We start from the raw sequence: 20,705 nt of genomic DNA on the forward strand, positions 1-20,705 counted from the left end.
CTGGCATATTGAGTGCAGCACTTTGACAGCATCATCTTTCAGGATTTGAAACAGCTCAACTGGAATTCCATCACCTCCACTGGCTTTGTTTGTAGTGATGCTTTCCAAGGCCCACCTGACTTCACTTTCCAAGATGTCTGGCTCTAGATTAGTGATCACACCATCGTGATTATCTAGGTCGTGAAGATCTTTTTTGTACAGTTCTTCTGTGTATTCTTGCCACCTCTTCTTAATATCTTCTGCTTCTGTTAGGTCCATACCATTTCTGTCCTTTATCAAGCCCATCTTTGCATGAAATGTTCCCTTGGTATCTCTAATTTTCTTGAAGAGATCTCTAATCTTTCCCATTCTGTTGTTTTCCTCGATTTCTTTGCATTGATCACTGAAGAAGGCTTTCTTATCTCTTCTTGCTATTCTTTGGAACTCTGCATTCAAATGAGTATAGCTTTCCTTTTCTCCTTTGCTTTTCGCCTCTCTTCTTTTCACAGCTATTTGTAGGGCCTCCCCAGACAGCCATTTTGCTTTTTTGCATTTCTTTTCCATGGGAATGGTCTTGATCCCTGTCTCCTGTACAATGTCACGAAGTCAGGGGTCTACTGTGTCGTAATTTAGCACTTCTGGCTGCTGTAGCTCTGGCTCCATTTGAATCAGAGGGAAGTGCTAGATGGGAAAGGGGCGGTGAGTGGTAGGCTTACTCCTTAGCTCCTGCCCTCCACCACCCCCCTAGCAGAGAGAGGTGTTCACTCCTGTCTTTGGTTAAGTACTGACAGTGCATGTACAGGTTTAGGTCTCTTAGTTCAAAGACTAAGCTGGTGAGCTGAGGTAGGGAAACAGACTAGCTAGCATGGACTGAAAATGGGATCTCTTCATTAATGAAGGGATTTCATTAGGTTCGTAATGACGAGTTTTAATTCTTGCTGTTTATGCATTTGATAATTCTTACAGAGCTGGACTAATCCTGCATATAAGATATTTGGAATTTGCTTTCAGTAGGGAAGTAGCTTGATGAAAACTGACTTATTGTCAGAAATCAGCCTGTGCATGTCGCAAAGCCCCAAGTCAGTGAAATGATTTTATGCACCTTCCTGGGGTATGCTGGGGCAGGGGTATGGCAGGGAAATGAAGCCTGGGAGGAGCAGGTGGTTCAGGACCCTTGAAGAAAGGTGTAATACCTTCACTCAGAAGGACTCGGGTTGGCATAGGATACGAAGGGTAGTGTGTGGTTGTGCTGGGAAGCAGCCCATGAAGCAGGTTCTGGAAACCTCTCTGAGCCCCTTCCCAGGCCCCTCAGTGCCCCCACAGCCTACATGTAACACACAGAGAAATTCACAAGCAGCTGGGGCAGCCTGTCTGAAAGCCTGGTGGAAGTGCAGCCCAGCACCCACTCATGACACAGGGCGTCCTCTGAGGCTGGCCTGGAGAGGTGAGAGGCCTGCCTTGAGGACCTGACGTCCCATGACCTTCCCCAGGTCCCACATGGGCACCCATGCACCCCGAAGCCTGTGGCGAATGGGGAAAGTTGCCCCCTCTCAGCTAGTTCACCATCCTTTAACTGGAGACTGAAATGTGTCCCTGGTCCACTCTTGTAGAAATTTGAGCCATTCATCAGTGAGGGTTGAGGGGGACTGGAGCCCAGGGTGTCTGGGGGATCTTTCTGTCCCATCACAGCCGCCTGCACAGGACTTAGAGGCTTCTGCAACCCCATGGGTGAGCCCCTGGCGTCTTTGGAGAGAGTTCGGGCGACGGGCTGGGTTTGGCTGGGAGATGACATCTGGAGTGGCTGGTGGCCTCCCAGCCTGCATGAGACATGGGCAGGGCATGCAGGTCACGGTCCACAGATTTGGGGGTGGCCCTTTGCTTTCGAGGCGGGGTGGCGCCTTGTGGGGCATTTTCTTGGAGTCCCTGAGTTGCAATAATGCATGTGAAGTCCTGGCTTGCAGGCGGCGCAGGTTAGAGACCATCCTGTCCACCCCACGTGATCAGCTGTACACTTGAAGAAGAGGGATGCAGGGGTGTGCACGCCTCGGTCCAGGGACAGCCGGGCAGCTTGGAGTCACGTCTCCCTGGTGTTGGCAGACATGTCGGGGTGTGCGCCACCGCCTCAGGAGGTGGGCCTTTGTATTCACATGATGTACACACGTGTATGCGTGTATATACACATGTATGTGTGCACGTCAGCGGGTGGGGAGGTGGGGACACAGCTGGCTGCTTTCTCTGCTTCCACTTGATGCCCTTGAGAATGCAGTCATCCTCTTTATTTCATCACTTTCTCCTCATTTCATTTTCCTGGAACTAAAATAGAGCCTCGAAACACATATTTGTATTCTCAACTATTTGAGTGGTTAGAAAGTTCAAGTTACTGCTGAAGGGTTTTCTCAAATAGGTTTTTCAGATGTGTCAGTTAATTTAATTAAAGATTTAAATGATTGGAGTAGAAAGCAAGTTTATTTTTCTTAAAATCCAACTGGTAGTTTTTAAATAGAGCTACTAGAATCTATTGTTTCAGCTGCCAAAACTGGACCAAGCTATTTTAGCAAAATAAATATATTCTTTTTGAATTGTCAAAAGGCAGATTTCTCACATATTTATGTGGGCAGGTGCTCCATCTTGTTTTACATTTAAAAGGCACGGTTCACTGCCACTGTCAGGCTAGGGTCTGGCCTCGTGTCGGGCCAGAGGTGAGACAGGGCTGGGTCGACAGTTGTGACAGGTGCCCCCGGGTGAGCACAGAGCATCTGGGCCAGGGAACGTGGAGGGTGCTGTGCACTCTACTCGTGGAGGAGCTTGGAGTGACGTCTTTCATCCTCCAGAGTGTGCTGGTAACTGCCCTGCGGCCCATGTGCCACCTCCGGGGCTAGGGCCACGTGTCAGCAGGGAGCTGGATGAGGAAACAGCCCTCATGGGTCCGAGGACGCGGCCTCACGCCTGCGCTCACGGTGGCCGTTCGGTCACTTCCTCGCCATGTTCTCCCGTGCTCGCGTCGGCCACAGGGTTCCCAGAGCTCATCTGTGAAGCCTGGGTAGTTTCCATCAGGCAGTATGATGGGTGATTATTGTTTACATAGAAAACCAGGATTAGTTTTTGGTTTGTAAACTTGTCCATTCACTGGACGTGGTGTTTTGCCTTCCTGAGAATTCAGTTTAATAGATGAGGTCACGTCCTCGTTTCTCCCTCTCAGGTCAGCTGGACAGTGTCTGCCTCTTGCCCTCTGTGTCCTGTGTCTGTGTGTGTGGGGGACGGTGTGGTATGGCCCTGGCCTGTTTTCTCCGTCATCACTGGAGCCTGGTGGCTCCTGGTGGGTGGCGTCTGGAAGGAGGATGGCCCTTCCTGTGCTGCGTCCCCACTGGGGCAGCAGGGCCAGGTCCGTGGGTGCTCCTAGCACCGGCCCAGGGCACCAGCGGACCTCTCGCTGGGGGCTTTCAGGACTGGTCCTCTCCCTTCCCCAGCCTCTGGTCTGCGGGTCCAGCAGGGATGTACACGGCGCGCACACAGGCTCTGGGGAGCCAAGTAGGGGTGTGTGTGCAGGCAGCCCCCAGGGAAGCTGATGTCAGTTGGAGTCTGTGACGGAGAAGCCGAGGCAGAACTCCCCTGCCAGCGCCCCCTTCCGACTCCCCTGCTGTCCCGCCTTCTCTATGCACAGGCGCAGCATCACTTTGACATGATGTTGACTCCGTTTGGAAAATGACACTGACATCTTGTCCAGTGTTTACTTTGCTTTAAAAATATTGTCTAAACATAGGAGCTGGCTACACAGAGTTCATAATACTTGTTCCTGAGAAAAACTGCAGGATCTTTGGCGGTGTGGAGGTTGGGGTTGAAGCCTGCAGCCCGATGTCCTTGCACCGGCCTGCAGGGCGCCCTCCTGCAGTGACCCCTCCAGTTCTCTCCCCGCTTCCCTCCCCCGTCCTGCCCCTACTTGCTTCGTGGCTGGATGGCTGCGGGTGGAGGACAGTCCTTCTGCTCTGGTGTTGTTAAGCCTGTCATTCTAGGTTCACTGAGCGTTTAAATCTTGAGCATTAGACCCAGTGCCGGGCATAGAGTTGCCACTCTGTAGATAAGTTAATAAACTCGCTAGGAGCTGGTGCCTTCTGGGCATTCCAGCAGTGCCTGAGCCAGTGCCTCTAGAAGTCCCTTCGCATCACATTTGGATCATGTGTCCACTTGCTTCTTCTGTGGTCAGGTAAATGCCACAGGTGGCTGATGGCAGAAGGCTGCTCTTGGCTCCCCCTCTTTGCCTCCAAACCAGCCTGTTCCTGAGAAGTGGTTCTTCTTACTCATCTCTTACTCTGAGTTCCAAAAGTCAGACATGTGATTTGTTTTCTGTCCTTAGCCAAAGTCAAGAGCCAGCCTCCCTCACCCCTCTAGTGGCCGGCCGGCCCAGGGGTGACATGGTCGTCATAATGGGGCTTCTGAGCCTTGCCTGGTGTTCGAGGAAATTGCGTGATTCAGGAGCCTGGCCTGGAGAGGCCGCCCTCGCAGAGCAGAGCGTGCGAGTCCCAGACAGCCGGCCTCTTGGCCTGTGCTCTGTTCCAGGCCTGTGGCAAAGCCAGGCGGGCTGGCTGCCCTTTGTGGGGCCTTTTTTTGTGCATAGAGGCCAGAATGTAAATATCAGGACATTTCAAAATAAATCTCATGAGAAATCTTGAAACAGTGACAACCCTGGCTAGAACATGACTTAAAGGCCCCTGGCCTGGCGACCCTTTGCAGGAAGCCGGGTCCCCCTGTGAGGTTTAACTCCCCCTCCTTTCACTCTGCCCCCAAGTGTGGGCGCTTTCAGGGGCCACCTTGCACCTCAACTTGCTTCCACGTGAAGATCAGAAGGAGTGCTTGGAAAGTGGCCACCGTGCAAGCAGCATCGAGCGTTCTCTTGATTTGCTTTCCCAAGTGGAGTTTCCTTCGGCCAGAAGATGAAGCTTTTTAAAGCTGATGTTTGTTTGACAGCGTTAAGCCATTTCACACACTTAGTCAATCCTGCAACTCCCGGGAGGCTGTGACAGACGAGGGGAGGCATGTTGGGGACACCGGCCCCTGTCAGGGTGTAGCGTTGTCCCTCATCACTGACGGAGCTGGTGGGGTGCCGCTGGGCTTGCAGACAGGTGGGCTCCTGCCAGGCGGAGGGGGTGCCATCCGCCCTGATGCCCCACCGCCCCCTTTCCTCCTTTGGTTTCCTGCCCGTCCTGGGAGCATCCTGGGCTGCCTCACTGAGGTCGAGAGGGCAGGTTCTTCCGAGTGAACTGAGCTCCGGACGCTCGACCCCCAGGCTGCCCTCGAGGAAGCTGGGGGTGTGGGCTGCGGGGTTCACCCGGCCCCCTCTGTCTCCCAGAGGACTACCCCAACGGCACGTGGCTGGGGGACGAGAACAACCCCGAGATGCGGGTGCGCTGCGCCATCATCCCCTCCGACATGCTGCACATCAGCACTAACTGCCGCACAGCCGAGAAGATGGCGCTCACGCTGCTGGACTACCTCTTCCACCGCGAGGTGCAGGCCGTCTCCAACCTCTCGGGCCAGGGCAAGCACGGCAAGAAGCAGCTCGACCCTCTGACCATCTACGGCATCCGGTGTAAGTGCCACCCCTAGTCCCGTCAGGGGAGGGCTCCGCTGGGGGCGGGCACTGGGGGACCCCTAAAGGTAGGATGGGGCGGCTCCGGGTCAGAGCTGGTCAGGAGTGGGGTGCCCTGTGCCTGGGAGAAGGGCGGGCCCACGGGGCAGGCGGGGAGCTGTGCGGAGAGCTCTGGGTCAGAGCTGGTCAGGAGCGGGGTGCCCTGTGCCTTGGAGAAGGGCGGGCCCATGGGGCGGGCAGGGAGCTGTGCGGAGAGCTCCGGGTCAGAGCTGGTCAGGAGCAGGGTGCCCTGTGCCTGGGAGAAGGGCGGGCCCACGGGGCGGGTGGGGAGCTGTGCGGAGAGCTCCGGGTCAGAGCTGGTTGGGAGTGGGTGCCCCGTACATGCACACTTAGCTTAGCTTACACTTAGCTTTCTTTTTTTAATTCTATGGCCACACTTGGCATGCGGGGTTTTAGTTCCTTGATCAGGGATCGAACCCATGCCCCTTGCAGTGGAAGTGTGGAGTCTTAACCACTGGCCCACCGGGGAAGTCCCTGCAGTGTCTTTTTCAGACTTCTGACTTCGGCCATGCCAGCCACCTCCTGGGTCAGGAACCCACAGTCCCCACCACCAGCCACACCCGTCTCACTGTGGACAAGACTGGGTTTTACATTTTTTCTTTTTTCTGATTATCAGAAGTATTTTCCTTGTTTGGTTTCTTCCAGGGGCGGGGGGAAATCAGCATTTGAAACACAAGCACTTCTTTGAGCTAGGGAGCAAGGTTACTGAGCGAGAAACGTGCGAGATGCCAGCTTCTTCAGGCTTCCCAGGGTTAATGGGCCCCCGGAAGCTGGGATGACCAGCCATACAGTGCACGTGCTCTGTGCAAAAAGAAGCTCTTTATTGTAAATGTAAAGAAATTGGCCACGTTGTCGTGGGGCTTAGGATCTAAAGACAGAGCAGTTGCCTTTTCCCCGCTGAACCAATAGCGCTGTGGCCTAGTTCTCAGGGCTTTCCTGGTGAGCCACATAGGCATCTGCTCAGGCTGCGGGAGCCTTCTGGCTGATCTCATGAGACTCGAGATGAGGCTGGCATGCCCCCCGGGCCCCTGAGCTAACAGGTCTTTGAAGACGGCTGTGAGGGGGCCAACATGGAGAGACCCCAGCACCAGGAGATGTGATTTAGCAGCACAGATGGGAGTCACATGTCCATGAGGACTGTCGTCAGGTTTTCCTGAGGCAGCCTGGGGCAGAGATGGTGTTGCTGATGGTCCACAGGGACCCAGAGCCCCACTGACACTGGCCTCTCTGGTGTGTGACAGGCTGGCCGTGTCTGGGGCCATGAGGTTGAGATCATGGTTCTAGCAGAGCCAGCCTCCCTGGGAGGGCTGGGGGTGGGTCTGTCTTGTCTGTGGTGGAGGCTCACAGCCTGTGACCTGTGGCCATTGTGGTTTGTAGCAGCACGAGTCAGTGTCTGTCATCACACAGCCATGTGATCCTGTGTGTGTCCCTCTCCTTTCCTCCTGGCAGCCCTGTCCTGCTGCACTCAGAGCCCACCAAACTCCAGTGTGACCGCTTCCGTGGTTAATTCCTCATGTCTGCAGCGACCTTGTGTCCAGGGAGCATCACCACGTTCTGGGTCCTGGGTGTGGACACGAACTTCGGGGCACGTTTCAGTACAGTGCTCAGGGCCTGGGTTCTTTGGAACCGCGGGTGATCAGGCTCCTCCAGGCCCAGCCCAGCACACCTCTCTGGGGGCTGGGAGGAAGTCATGGTCAGTGTGGGCTGGTGGGGGGAGGGAGGCTGTGAGAAGCAGAGGCAGGTGGGGCCCTGGCTCTCAGGGCACCCTGGAGCAGGCTCTCCTCACACCCCAAGGTGCAGGGCGCCCGTGGCGGGGTGGGGCTGGCCTGCTGCAGTCCCCCGCCCCCCCACCAGCCGCTGAGGGGCTGGCTGGCTTGTCTGCAGCTGAGACCAAGCGCTGAGACAGAAAGTCCTGAGGTGCTGGGGTGGGGAGGGTCTGCTGGGCTGTCTGTGGCCATTTCTTCTCTACGTGGGTGGGCGCTGAAGGCTTGAATTTTCAGGCTGGTTCTCACTCCTCGCTGATAACTCAGCTTTGGAGCTGAAGTGAGGATAGTGGCGTTCTTATTTCATGAAGTTTTCTTAGGAGCATCAAATGACTTGAGATAAAATGCTTCAGCAAGTGTGAAAAGCAGTTAATTCAAAGTAATCTTTTTATCACTCATTATGGTAGCTTCCCTCCTCCTTTCACTCAGCTGAGGTTGCTCAGAGCTGTCAGAAAAAGATGAGGGACGCCTTTGGCAAAGTGAGAGGAAGCCCTGCTGTGGCGCCAGCCATCGGTGTGCAACGACTCCCCCCCGCCCCCGGCCCCGTACGGTTCCCGGGGCAGAGCCAAGCCTCTGGGTGAGGGGGCATCAGTGCTGCTGGTTCCTTCATCAGTTTTTCTTGGCAGCCATCATGGGGGCATCTGCCATAGAGCCGGAGTCTTGAGTCACTGTTGGAAGGAACTATGTAATAAGATGTCTTAGCAGCATTTTAAAATGGTTAATGCAGAACTACGAGAATGTGTATTTTTTCTTTAAAGGACGTAAGCCAGGTTTTGAACTGGCAGGTTGGTTTTTACAAAGTCGAATTTAAGTATTAACGTTTTCGTTTGTTTCTTATATTTGTATACCCTCCTGTGTCTTGTGCATATTCTTTTCTGTTAGTAACAAGGTTTGAAAGTTTGCATAATCTTGTTACTCCTTGAGGCGTTTGGAAGGTGTTTTCCTTGTGCGGAAGGCATGAGGGGCCAGAGGGTGGTCTGCAGGGGTCCGTCGGTGTTGGAGCAGGCCCCTGACGAGGTGGTGGACATGTGTGCGGTCCTCAGTTCTTTGCCTGTGTTTGGGCTTCTCCGCGGCTGTAGTCGGTAGCTGGCTCTTTTTGTGACTGTATGACTGTATTTAGTGGTCAGTCCCCAGTGACTATACGATTGTAGTTCCAATAGTTGGACTCGGTCACTGTTTGAGTTCTATTATAACTGCAGCCGGTACTTGGGTTCTCTTGTTGCTCAAGTGAATAACTGGCTGGGACTTTGTGAGCTTGCCCTGCACTTAGAGCCATCCCTTTGTAAATAGTGAGGGATGACTCTGGTTAGAGATGACCTGGAAACCAGCACGGAGGTGCTGCGGCCCTCATGTGTTTCCTTCCCTGCAGGGTGACAGTGTGGGGCTGAGACCACTGTGGTTCAGCTTCTCCCCGATCCCCTAAACCCAGCCCTCCTTAACCCCATTACTCTTTATCAAGATTACAGACAATTTGGTTGTCATTCTGTTTAGAGTTAAAAATGTCCTAGCTTGTGTTCACAAAGTCAAGAGGTGTTTTGACAAAAGAAAATATAGTTTACTTAAGAAAACAGACACTTCCTTTGTTTTGATTCTTCTAGGTTGTGTGATTCCCATAGAGCAGATCTCAGATTTCGGGCATCAGTTTCTCTCTCAGCAGATACTCCAGACTTGGTGCTCTTAGTAGTCAAAACAGGAAGTTTTTCAGCTTAATCTTCTTATTATTAAATTTTTTGATTTCATCCACTTATTTTCTCTTTATCAGTGGAACTTCATGACCAGCTAGACAGGAGGTCACCCTGGTGAAAAGCATTTCTTGTGGTTTGCACGTTCCTGACAGTTACTTTCTGTCAGTTGAGCACAAGGAAGAGATGAGGTGGTCCACTGAGAGATGGGGAGGCTGGCAGGGCAGGATCTCCTGTGGGAAGGGGGTCTCAGATTCCCGTGTTGCACACTGAGAACTTGCCGTAATGTAGGGGCCACCAGCGAGGGTGCTGGTGGGCTGCAGCCTGATGTCCCTGCCTACCTGGCCAGTGGTCAGTGGACGTGATGCTCACTAGGCTGGGTGTGCGAGGGCTCCAGGGAGGGGGCTGGTCTCTATCTTTAGGGAGTTCTGTTCTGACTGAGGAGGCAGACGGGGAGGCAGGGGAACTCCCATAAGCCTCAGACTCAAATAGCTGTAGAAGAATGTCTTCAGATGAATTGTAATCAGCGTTTGGTCAACAAACATTGATGTGTCTGTCCTTGCTTGGACGTTCTGGGTTCTCGGCAGGCATGGGTGAGTAGAACAAAGATCCCCTGTGTTTGTGGAGGAAACGGAGTGTATATCATCAATATCTAGGGGGTGGCAGTTGGGAGGGTTCTGGGGTCAAGTGGGCTGATTGAGGGGAGGATCATTTAGATCACGTTGGAGCCGAGACGTGAGAGGAGGGAAGGAGGCGGCTGGGCAGCGCGATAGGGGTGACAAGCTGCAGTTTCGGTAAAGCTCTCAGGACCCTTGACTTCGTCTCAGCCTTGGGACCCAGAAGGCCGTGTATGAAATCTGGGTGGACAGTCGGAGCGTGGGCATCCAGGATGCTTGTGGGAACCCTCACCTCCAGCTTGTAGCTTGTCTCCCTCTGGTGTGAGGGGATCAGGGCAAAAAAGTTAAAGTTAAATGAATGGAAAGCCGTCGTCACCCATGACAGGCACGACCGAGGTGGCTCTTGCCCTTAAGGCTTTCTGTTCGCACCGCGCCTTGACCACAGCTGGGCGGGAGGCCGCGCCTCACTTTCCTCCCGTCGGATGTGTTCTGCAGGTCACCTCTTCTATAAGTTTGGAATCACGGAATCCGACTGGTATCGAATCAAACAGAGTATCGACTCCAAGTGTCGGACAGCCTGGCGGCGAAAACAGCGAGGCCAGAGCCTGGCCGTCAAGAGCTTCTCCAGGAGGACGCCATCCTCGTCCTCGTACGGAGCCTCAGGTTTGTTGGCAGCCAGGCGGGTGGTCCGGGGCCATCAGAGTCAGCATGCACCATGCCTGCTCATGCCTTGGGAGAGGCTCTGGTGCGAGTGCCAAGGAGCAGAGCATCCTGGGCTCGGCAGCATCACGAGGGTCTTGGCCAGAACCTCCAGTGGGTTAGCCTATGGCCGGCTCTCTGGCCACCCCTCGGGATGGTGTTGAGATCCCCCATCTGGGCAGCAGTCTTGGAACTCCGTGTTTCCAGCTAGCACCTGTGTGAGGCCCTGAGCCAGCCTGGACCGGGTCCGAGCCAGGGTAGGGGAGGCTGGGCTGGGTCCTAAAGCTCCCTTTGCCCCTCAGGCTTGGTCTCCAGCAGGGGCTGGTGATGACATGCTTCATCTTTACTCTCGCTCACTTATTTAAATGTTTTTCTTCCAGTTAGTAGTGTTTCTTTCAGCTGAATGACAGTAATTTGGTTTAATGGCACTTTTGTGTCTTCGGTTCATTTGTTCTCTGTTTATAAACACGGTAGTGCTCCTCCTGAGAGGCTGTGGGTTTGAGCAGCTCTATGCGGCCGTTAGCCTTGTGTCCTCTTGTGGGTGGCGAACAGGCTTTTCAGTGCCGATGCTGGGCAGGCTCCGGTTCTTAGGACATGTCCTTTGGGATGGACGCTGGCCGGCCCTGGGAAGGTCTGCAGAGTCCAGTAGCACCTTCCGTGGCCGGGGTGACCAGAGCTTTCTCAGGGGCAGGGGACCCCCATCATCCTGCTGGGTCAGCTGTCCTCTGGGTCTTGGAGGCAGACTTCTTGGTGCTACAGGGCGCGCTGCCACCTCCATCCACCCAGCTCTCCATGCTGCGCCTCTGGGGTGGGCTCGGGCTGCTCTCGGGAGGTTGGTTTCCTGGGAGCCAGAGGGGGCCCTTTCCTCAGGCACTGGAGCCCTTAGAGCTTTGAGAGAAACACAGAATAGCACGTTCTTCTTTTGTCAGTTTCTGTAACTTCCTGTTGACTTGATGTTTCTCTGTCTTAACTTACTGCCTACTTGGCTCAAACTTCATACGCACAGGGTGGTTGGTTAAAGGGCCTCTGGGATTTTGTACTGATCTTCCTGCGTACTTGAGGCCTGAGACAGCGAAGCTGGTACCTAAGGCTCTTCTGGTGACAGACATAATCCAGGAACATGTCATTCAGCCAGGATTCCGTAAATTTGGGCTTCGTAGTAATTCCAGCTGGGGTTGTCTTGTTTACTTCTGAATTATCAGCACACAGAGAGGAACTGACAAGTAAATGCTGTCCGTGAGCATCTGAGCCAAGGCTACTCTATTTAAATCTGGATTAGTACTGCCAGTTTGAGCACAAACCACATCACTAGTTTCAAGGGACTTTTAAAATATCAATTTATTAAAACATCTGTATTTCACACTCCTGTCTGGCCACACTGTGTGAATTTTTATACGTGCTTGAGTTTAAGGGGCCACCCTTTATTGTGTAAACACCCCCAGCGCTTTCCCTGCAGTTCTCACTGGGGAGCATCTGTGTAGGGCCCAGAACGTGAGGGTTGCAGGGAACCAGCTCCCGATCTTGTGTCTCTCCGGACGTGTAGGAGCGCCAGCCAGTGGGGGCAAGGCCTATGAGAGGCTGCCCTTTCTGTGTCTCTCTGTTGGGAGCAGCGGGGAGAGGTCTTCCCTCAGCAGGAAACCTTGTCTCCGGTCACTTGTCGTAGCTCTTGGATTGTTCTTGGATCGCAAGCAAGTAACCGAGGCCCATTTTTGCACTGGATTTTGATATCAGTATAGATGATAAAACATGGATTTAAATGGGTTCTCAGAAGCTGCATGCTTGTGGGGAGATATTGCTTGCATGGTTAGCTCAGTAACAGGTTTCTGATGTGTTGTGTGTGTTAACATTTTAATGCTGTTATATTGTAAGTTTTTAAAAGGTAGTCAGTGGAGTCTATACCATGTCAGGTTGATACGCACCACTCAGCTATCAAAAGTGCATGAAAAGTCTGTTCTTCGAGAATCAGATGTTTTATATCTTTTGTGTCCTTCCATTCATGTCTGTATTCCGCTTCTCAAGGAGTTTCACTCTGTCTTTATCTTTAGAAGTTTTTTGAGTAATCCATTCTTAGAAAGTGAAAGTTGCTCAGTCATGTCCAACTCTTTGCAACCCCATGGACTATCCAGTCCATGGAATTCTCCAGGCCAGAATACTTGAGTGGGTAGCCTTTCCCTTCTCCAGGGGATCTTCCCAACCCAGGAATCAAACCAGAGTCTCCCGCATTGCAGATTCTTTACCAACTGAGCTGTCAGGGAAACCCTAATCCATTCTTTACAACAAAAATATGTGTGTACATTGATAATTAAAATTTTTTCTGAGTCCTAATGTTGTAAGTGTATAAGAAAATTCTCCTGGTTGAGATAGCATTGTGATTAAAAGTGATACACATGAAAACAAACATCTCATTTTGGGTTAAACATGGAAAGTACACTATTATTGGGCTTCCCTGGTGGCTCAGCAGTAAAGAATCTGCCTGCAATACAGGAGACCTGGGTTCGATCCCTGGGCCAGGAAGATCCCCTGGAGGAGGAAATGGCAAGCCACTCTAGTATTCTTGCCTGGAGAATCTCATGGACAGAGGAGCCTGGCAGGCTATAGTACATGGCACTGCAAAGAGTTGGACACAACTGAGCAACTAAACAACAACAAAACTTTTATTGAGAAGTTTACCTTTAATTGAGCTGGTGGGGCTTTTCCCCCAAATAATCCATGGACCAATCCTACTTTGGGCTGGTCTGAAACAGACTTTAGTGTCTACTTTCTTCTTGTTTTTCATTTTTGTTGCTTCATCTGAGGAGCTTCACTTATACCCAGTGGGTGGCTGGGAACCGTCCCTGTTCAGGGGTGGTCGGGTCTTCATCTCTGTCCACAGGTCAGAAATCTCTGCCATGTGAACAGCTGCTGCTCGGTGACCCTGCACATCCAGGAGCTGCCAAGTCCAGGATGGCGGGCTCCCCCTTCCTCCCTGTGGGGGCAGGGGAAGGCAGAGGTGGGCTCAGCCTGGGCTGATCTCTCAGGCCCGTGTGTACCTCCCTGCAGAGACCATGATGAGCACGCCGCCGCCCGCCAGTGAGCTGCAGCAGCCGCCCCCACAGGCCCTGCACTACGCCCTGGCCAACGCCCAGCAGGTCCAGATCCACCAGATCGGGGAGGACGGGCAGGTCCAAGTAGTACGTACTTCTCGCCAGTCTGCCCTCGTGGGCGGGAGGGGAGGGGAGGGTTGAGGGCATGACCAGCTTTCCCTGCGGTTCTGGACCCCCCTGACAGCTTAGGGGAGGGGTTCAGTGCTAAATCAAAGCGGAAGCAGTCAGGGTAGGCCTCCTACAGCTCACAGATACCCACCCCTTGTGGTCCCTGCAACTCTGCACTTCTGCCTGTCTTCCTGGGGGCACCATGATGTGTCCTAGGTATTTCCTCAGCTCAGAAGCACGGGCACCCTGTACTGAGGGCCAGCTGAGGAAGCTGGAGGCCTTAGCGTGTAGCTTCTTTGGATTGGGTGACAAGTGCCCCTCGGCGTGGTGCCCAGCTCACCCAGCCCGTCTGGCCCTGCCTCGTGCGCTGCTGGCCCAGGTGGACATCCCTCCCAAACCTTCGTGGGTCCTGTGGCCAAGGAGAGCGGGCAGGAACTCTCTGGGGATCCTGGGGGTGCTTCGTCACCCAGCCTTCTCACCGGCGGGTTCATGGCAGGGCAGCCTCCTGGACACTTGGTTAGATGCTGCGCTCCACGCACCATCCGGAGAGGGAGAGCTTCCTGAGAGCACAGGGGGCACTTGTGAGGGGCGTGTCTTCTTCCAGGGGAGACAGAGCAGCTACAAACAGTGGTTCTTTGTTTAGCTGACGGTCCCAGAGGCAGTGACTCTTAGCTTGTTAGTGAGGAAGCTCTCTGAAAGAATTCCAGAGTAGATAACTGTGATTCAGGGTTTATATAGACGTGGCAACATGAACTCCACAGAGAAATCTTCAGTGGTTTATTTTCAGGCCCATTTTGATTAAGGTAGAATTTTAAATAAGATAATGGATATTCGTTTCATTGAGCAAAGTTAAGATTTACAGTAATTACTTGTCTGCCTGTACCTGCAAACATTTTAGTTGGATTCTTTGGAACTATATTTATTAATGTTTACTTCAGTTGTTTACATAGTCATTGATTTAAAGAGTTGACTGACCTGTTCTCTGTGTGGATACATGAACAACAGCCACTCACCTTTCTAGTCATGCTGCTGTGTGGCCTCGTGCACCTCCAGGTTACTAGCCTGAAAGTCCACAGTTTCTGGTCCCTCCCGGTTGATAGTACAATTAAAACAAAAAAAAAACACAAAAACTTCAGCTTTCTGGAAAACTTTGGTTTCTCCTCTTTTTTGTGTGTCCTTCACATTCTTAAATTTGCTCATTTAGTGATATTTAAAGATTCAGCAGAGTTTTCCTAGGCCTCATTGCCCCTTTAAGAATGACTGCAAAATGTTAGTGTTATGGTCTTAAAGTGGTCCTTTGGGAGGTGGGTCAGTAGCTCACACAGTGCTTTGTGACCCTGGCGGCTCCGGCCTCCACTGTCTTGTCCCGAGCTGTGAGGGTGAGTCAGGGGCGAGCATCTCCTGTCTGCCCTGATGCTTCCTGTGTCTTCTTTTCTGCGGATCCCACAGGGCCACCTACACATCGCCCAGGTGCCTCAGGGGGAGCAGGTGCAGATCACGCAGGACAGTGAGGTGAGTCCGCCAGCCCGCCCGGGGCCCATAGGCCCCCTGCACTCCGACCCCTGCAGTGCGCACGACCACTGGGCTGCCCTGGGCAACATGGGCGTCCGGCAGCGACCCCCTGATGCGCGCTTCTGGGGCATAGACCTGAGGCCTGCCTGCCCTCCGGGCCTTCTTGCCCTGGCCGCTCTGGTGGCTGTCAGGGTTTGTTTCTGGACACTGTATGGAGGCTTTTGCTCCTGGTGAGCTGCCCCCTGGACCGCTGTCTCGCCTGAGATACAGACCTTCCTGCACTCCAGCCCAGGGGTGGGAGGAGCATAAGAGGGTTGCCACAGACTGCGGCCTCACCGTCCTCCCCACTGGTCTCAGCTTCCTCTGCTCAGGAGGCTGGTGTCCACCTTGAGGGGGAGGGAGTCCTGTGAGAGAGTACATGTAGGCCTGTGAGCCGCCTAGCAGCTTTCTCTGGCCTCTCCCCACTGGTGTCCTCCTTACTGCTACCCATAGTAAGGATGGAGGTGGGGGCTTCTGGGTGCACACCTGCCCTCTGTGTGCGTGGCGGCTGCCACGGGGCGCCTGGCTTGGGAAGGTCAGCTTGACTCCCACCTTCTTCCCAAAGGCAAGGCTGAAGGACTGGGGCTAGGGGCTGTCCACTCTGGCCAGTGTGGTTCCCAGCACCTTGTCCATAAGCTTGGACCCACACCCTGACATTTGTGCCCAGTGTGGGTGGAGCTGAGGGATGGGCTTGCTTCCTGCTTCAGGGCTATTACCCCCCAACCTCTGGGTCCCAGGTTCCGGGAGAGTCCTGTGGGCCTGCTGGCTCAACATTCTTAAGGGGGCGTCTGTGATCTCACACAGAGCAGCAGGTTGTGGGGGCTGAGGTGGGGGAGCAGGCTGCAGGCTAAGTGGGGGCACGCCCAGGCGTCTGGGGGCATCGCTTCACTGGGCACGGGTGAGGGGCCATGCCCACAGAGGGCCGGGCATCCACCAGCTCACCTGCCTTGCCCCTTCCCTCGATGGGGGCTCTTGAAGGAAATCTGCAATGGTGGGAAAAGGAGGAAGCAACATGCATTGCTTTTATACTGTCTGCTAAAACTTCACTAGAGTACTTCTGAATTGCAGTATTTATTATCAGTTTTACTCACTTTTCCTCCAGTTTCCTTAACTGAATCCTTCGTCCATAGAACCTAGTGTTTTTTGCTTCCATTAGGAATTGGGTGCACTGAATTAGAAGCAATTGCTGATAGTATAATGATTACTTTGTAATAAGTTACAGCATGCAGTTAGTCTTCTTATCACATTAAAACCTTACCTTGTTCATTTAAAAATTAGGTAATTATTTTGTCAAAATCAGGATATCCGTAGAGAGATGTTTAGCAGAGCCTACCAGACTTAAAGCAGCTGTTTTTTTAAACCAGTGAAAATGGATCTCATCTGATGAGGTCCCAGCGTGCATGTGGTCTGGTTAGCTGCATTGTGCCCCATAGGTTTCCCGGCTGCAGTGATGCCACGACGTGATGTCAGGTGTCTTGCGGGGGAGTATGGGACCTCTCTGGGCCACTTTAAATTCTTCCTGTGAGTGCTCGCTTCGGCAGCACATATACTAAAATTGGAACGATACAGAGAAGATTAGCATGGCCCCTGCGCAAGGATGACACGCAAATTCGTGAAGCGTTCCATATTTTTACTAACACATATATATGGAATTTAGAAAGATAGCAATGACGACCCTGTATGCAAGACAGGAAAAAAGACACAGCGGTGTATAATGGACTTTTGGACTCAGAGGGAGAGGGAGAGGGTGGGATGATTTGGGAGAATGGCATTCTATCATGTATACTATCATGTAAGAATTGAATCGCCAGTCTATGTCTGACGCAGGATACAGCATGCTTGGGGCTGGTGCATGGGGATGACCCAGAGAGATGTTATGGGGAGGGAGGTGGGAGGGGGTTTCATGTTTGGGAACACATGTAAGAATTAAAGATTTTAAAATTAAATAAAAAAAAATTAATTTAAAAAATAAAATAAAATAAATTCTTCCTGTGAGTCTAAGATTGGTTCCAAGTAAAAAGTTGGAAGAAAATAACATTTTCATTTGGAGTCAGGGTTGGGGGTTAGGTACAATGTTTTTTAATTGGTTTGCTTTGTTTTTGTAAGAAAAAATCGTATTTGTAAATGTAGCTTAAATATTTTGAGGTTTTTATGGCTATGGAGGATTGTGTTTTTGTAGAATGGATGTTAACAGTCCTGCTGATTCTCACAAACGGCCTGGGGACATTCCTGCCTCTGTCTCTTGAGTCTTGAAGCACTGTCGTTGATTGCCTTTTTTTTTCATCTGTTTTGCAGGGCAATCTGCAGATACACCACGTGGGACAGGATGGGCAGGTAAGTGCTCACTTGTGGTGGGTCCCAGCTCGTGTTGCTGCAGGCAGGGAGGGGCTTGTGGACGGCGGGGCCCTGGACTGCTGTGCAGTCTCTGTCTGCAGTATAAGGCAGGTTTTGTTCCTGTTTATTTCTGTCAACTCTAACTGCTGCCATTTTCTTCTGGTCCTGAGAAAAAGACACAGAAACCCTCACTGAGCTCACCTGATGTGAACTATGAAGAGCTGTGGAGTCTGCAGGCCATCTAGAGGCCCCGGGGCCTGCTCTGTCTAGGGCTTCTCCTGGGGCTGGAGCTGGGCTGTCCCCCCAAACCCTTGGTCCTCATGCAGGCTCCCCGCGTGGCCTGGGGCCTCACAGCATGGTGGCTAGGCCCCCAGGGGATGTGGCCAGCTTTTGAGAGCTGGGACGCAGACACGCAGGCCCCGAGGTAACCACCCTCCGGAGGGCAGTGTGGGCTGTCCGTGTCCTGCTCTGAATCGGGAGGATGAGCTGTGAGGTAGTTGGCAGGGAGGCATGCAGCATCTCTCAGCACCCACGCTGGGCCCCGTGCAGCTTGACCGTGAGCTGCTGAAGGGCAGGGCCGTTTCCTTCCTATAGAGGCAGGGTCCTGCCCGAGCACCAGGAGAGGCCTGGCAGATTCCCATGGAGACGGTTGCTGGGTGATTCACGCACCATAAGCCCTGAAAGTGAGCTTCCTGCTCAGGCAGGTGGGTTGGTGGTTATCCTGTCAGCCCTAGTGTCAACCTCAGCCCACCCACCCGAGTGGCATAAAATCCACATTGAGAAACTTGACACGACTATTAACTGTGTGCTTTGTTGTTGGGGCAACTTGGCTGATGGTGAAGTTGGGTGCGTTTTTTATTATTAGAGTGTATCGTTAAGAGTTTCTTGAACTGCTGTTGTTCAGTCGCTCAGTTGTGTCCAGCTCTTTGCGACCCCATGGACTGCAGCACGCCAGGTTTCTCTGTCCTGCACCATCTCCGGGAGCTTGCTCAAACTCACGTCCGTTGAGTTGGTGATGCCATCCAACCATCTCATCTTCTGTCATCCCCTTCTTTTCCTGTCTTCATTCTTTGCCAGCATCAGGGTCTTTTCTAATGAGTTGGCTCTTTGCATCAAGTGGCCAGAGTGTTGGAGCTTCAGCTTTAGCATCAGTCCTTCCAGTGAATATTCAGGATTGATTTTCTTTAGGGTTGACTGTTTAATCTCCTTGCTGTCCACGGGACTCACAAGTGTCTTCTCTAGCACCACTGTTCAAAAGCATCAGTTCTTTGGTGCTCAGCCTTCTTTATGGTCCAGCTCTCACATCCATACATGACTACTGGAAAAACCATAACTTTGACTAGATGGACCTTTGTTGACAAAGTAATGTCTCTGCTTTTCAATACGTTGTCTAGGTTTCTTATAGCTTTTCTTCCAAGGAGCAAGCGTCTTTTAATTTCATGGCTGCAGTCACCATCTGCAGTGATTTTGGAGCCCAAGAAAATAAAGTCTCTCACTGTTTCCATTGATTCCCCATCTATTTGCCATGAAGTGATGGGACTGGATGCCATGATCTTACTTTTTTGAATGTTGAGTTTTAAGCCAGCTTTTTCACTCTTCTCTCACCTTCATCAAGAGGCTCTTTAGTTCCTCTTTGCTTTAGTCTTAAGATGTCCTTTTCTGCATTAAAAAATTGAGATTTAAAACAATCTAGAGTTACACAATTTCTGGGGTATGTTTTGCATTCTGTTCATCTTGGTTTGGGGGGAGTTTTAAGAAAACAAAGCAAAGACCCCAGCATTTATTCACGTGACTAAAGGTTGTGCTCCCGAGCAGACTGTTGGGAAGAGGCGCCTCTGTTTGCAGGGCTCGTCAGCGCCCAAGGACCGTGTGCTCCTGGGAGGGCGCTGGCGCCTTTGTCGTGTCAGTTAGTCCCCCTGTTGACTGTGGGTGTGTGAGGAAGGTGAGAGCAGATCCGTAGGCTGTTTCCCGCCTGTGGCTCCATGCATTCAGCAGGCGCCTGGTTATGGAGCCGGGGTATTTGTGGGTCAGGCGATTATAACCTAGTGGGATGTCTCTACTCTGTCATCAGGCAGCATCGTATCTGTTGGAACGTTTGAATCGGGCCTGATTTTGTCTATATTTTGGAGATTTTTGCCACATGAGAAATCTTTAAAGACTGCAGTGTTAGTCATGCTTTTTATACTGGGAACAATGAAATGGTTTGATACTGTTTCAACTAGATGCGTATTTTGGTAGAAGATTTTTATTTTTTTTTACAGTGTGGTTAATGTAATCTAAAATGTGTATGCAAAAGGTTTATGTGTGTCTGCAGGCTGAATGACATCAGGACACTTGGAAACCTGGGAGATGGGTATGTTCTGGTAAGCCCATCTCTGTAGTGATGAATATGCCAGACACACACAAACATGTATACACACACATACACACGGTTCACATGGCTTACAGAAAATCAGTCCGCATGATGTGTCCATGTTCCTCTTGTCTTGCATCTGTGAGATGTTTCCTCAGGATCTAGATAAACAGCTCTGGCTTTCTTGAGACTCTAAAGCCTCTCTCGACACCTTTGGCTTTTGTGTGCGTCCTTATACTTAAAATTGAATTTCAGTAACTTTCAGAATTTTTTCCGTAAAACGAGGCCTTATAAACCCAGCTGGGAAAAAGATTAGAAGAGATGGGAAGTATCCAACATTTTATGTGTAGATCTTTTTTGGAGTGGATGAGAAGAAGGGCTGTGTGTGTGTGGGTGGGGGGGTGAGGGGGTGGTATGGTGTGTGTGCAGGGTCCTTTATCTGTGGCGTTGGAGCAGTCTCTGCCATCCCTGGGGCTCCACTCCACTGTTAATGGTCTGTGACACCTTGCCACCAGCACACACTGTCACTTCACTTCTAAGAAAAGTGTTTCCTTCAAGAAAATATGTTCCTGCCAAAATGCAGACACACATCTTGGAGAACCTAGGTAGCTTGGGGTTAATCCCTCTTGGAAAAGCCTTCTCTACCAGAAACGGTGGAAAATATAGTTTAATCTATAAAAGGTCAGATGCAGAGAAAGTTTGGTGTTGATTCCTTCCCAGAAATATCCTGGAGAAGTCAGAGAGGCAGCCCTGTGTCTTCTGTCTCACTGAGTGTGGCGCTGTGGGCCATCACCCTGCTTGAGGCAGCTGGCACCGTCGGCCCTGGTCTCCTGGTCCCAGTTCCATTCCTCAGGAATCCTGGTCCCCAAGGAGGCTTGGGGCTGTGGGAGGG

At 52.0% G+C, this 20,705-nt stretch overlaps 1 protein-coding gene and 1 non-coding gene across 2 annotated transcripts in view; both read left to right on the plus strand.

Annotated features, from left to right (window-relative positions):
- BANP (BTG3 associated nuclear protein) overlaps nucleotides 1-20,705 on the plus strand; it is a 70,693-nt gene that overhangs the window by 40,111 nt on the left and 9,877 nt on the right. Inside the window, exons 7-11 of the mRNA XM_068991795.1 lie at nucleotides 5,324-5,563; nucleotides 10,181-10,348; nucleotides 13,424-13,554; nucleotides 15,025-15,087; nucleotides 17,422-17,460. Of these exons, the coding sequence (XP_068847896.1) occupies nucleotides 5,324-5,563; nucleotides 10,181-10,348; nucleotides 13,424-13,554; nucleotides 15,025-15,087; nucleotides 17,422-17,460 (641 nt within the window). The remainder of the gene's footprint in view (nucleotides 1-5,323; nucleotides 5,564-10,180; nucleotides 10,349-13,423; nucleotides 13,555-15,024; nucleotides 15,088-17,421; nucleotides 17,461-20,705) is intronic.
- On the plus strand, nucleotides 16,652-16,758 carry LOC138097262 (U6 spliceosomal RNA). The gene has a single exon (XR_011146463.1). It is a non-coding gene; the product is annotated as a U6 spliceosomal RNA (small nuclear RNA).

Source organism: Capricornis sumatraensis, chromosome 20, assembly GCF_032405125.1.
Source record: "Capricornis sumatraensis isolate serow.1 chromosome 20, serow.2, whole genome shotgun sequence".
NCBI classification, from domain to species: domain Eukaryota; kingdom Metazoa; phylum Chordata; class Mammalia; order Artiodactyla; family Bovidae; genus Capricornis; species Capricornis sumatraensis.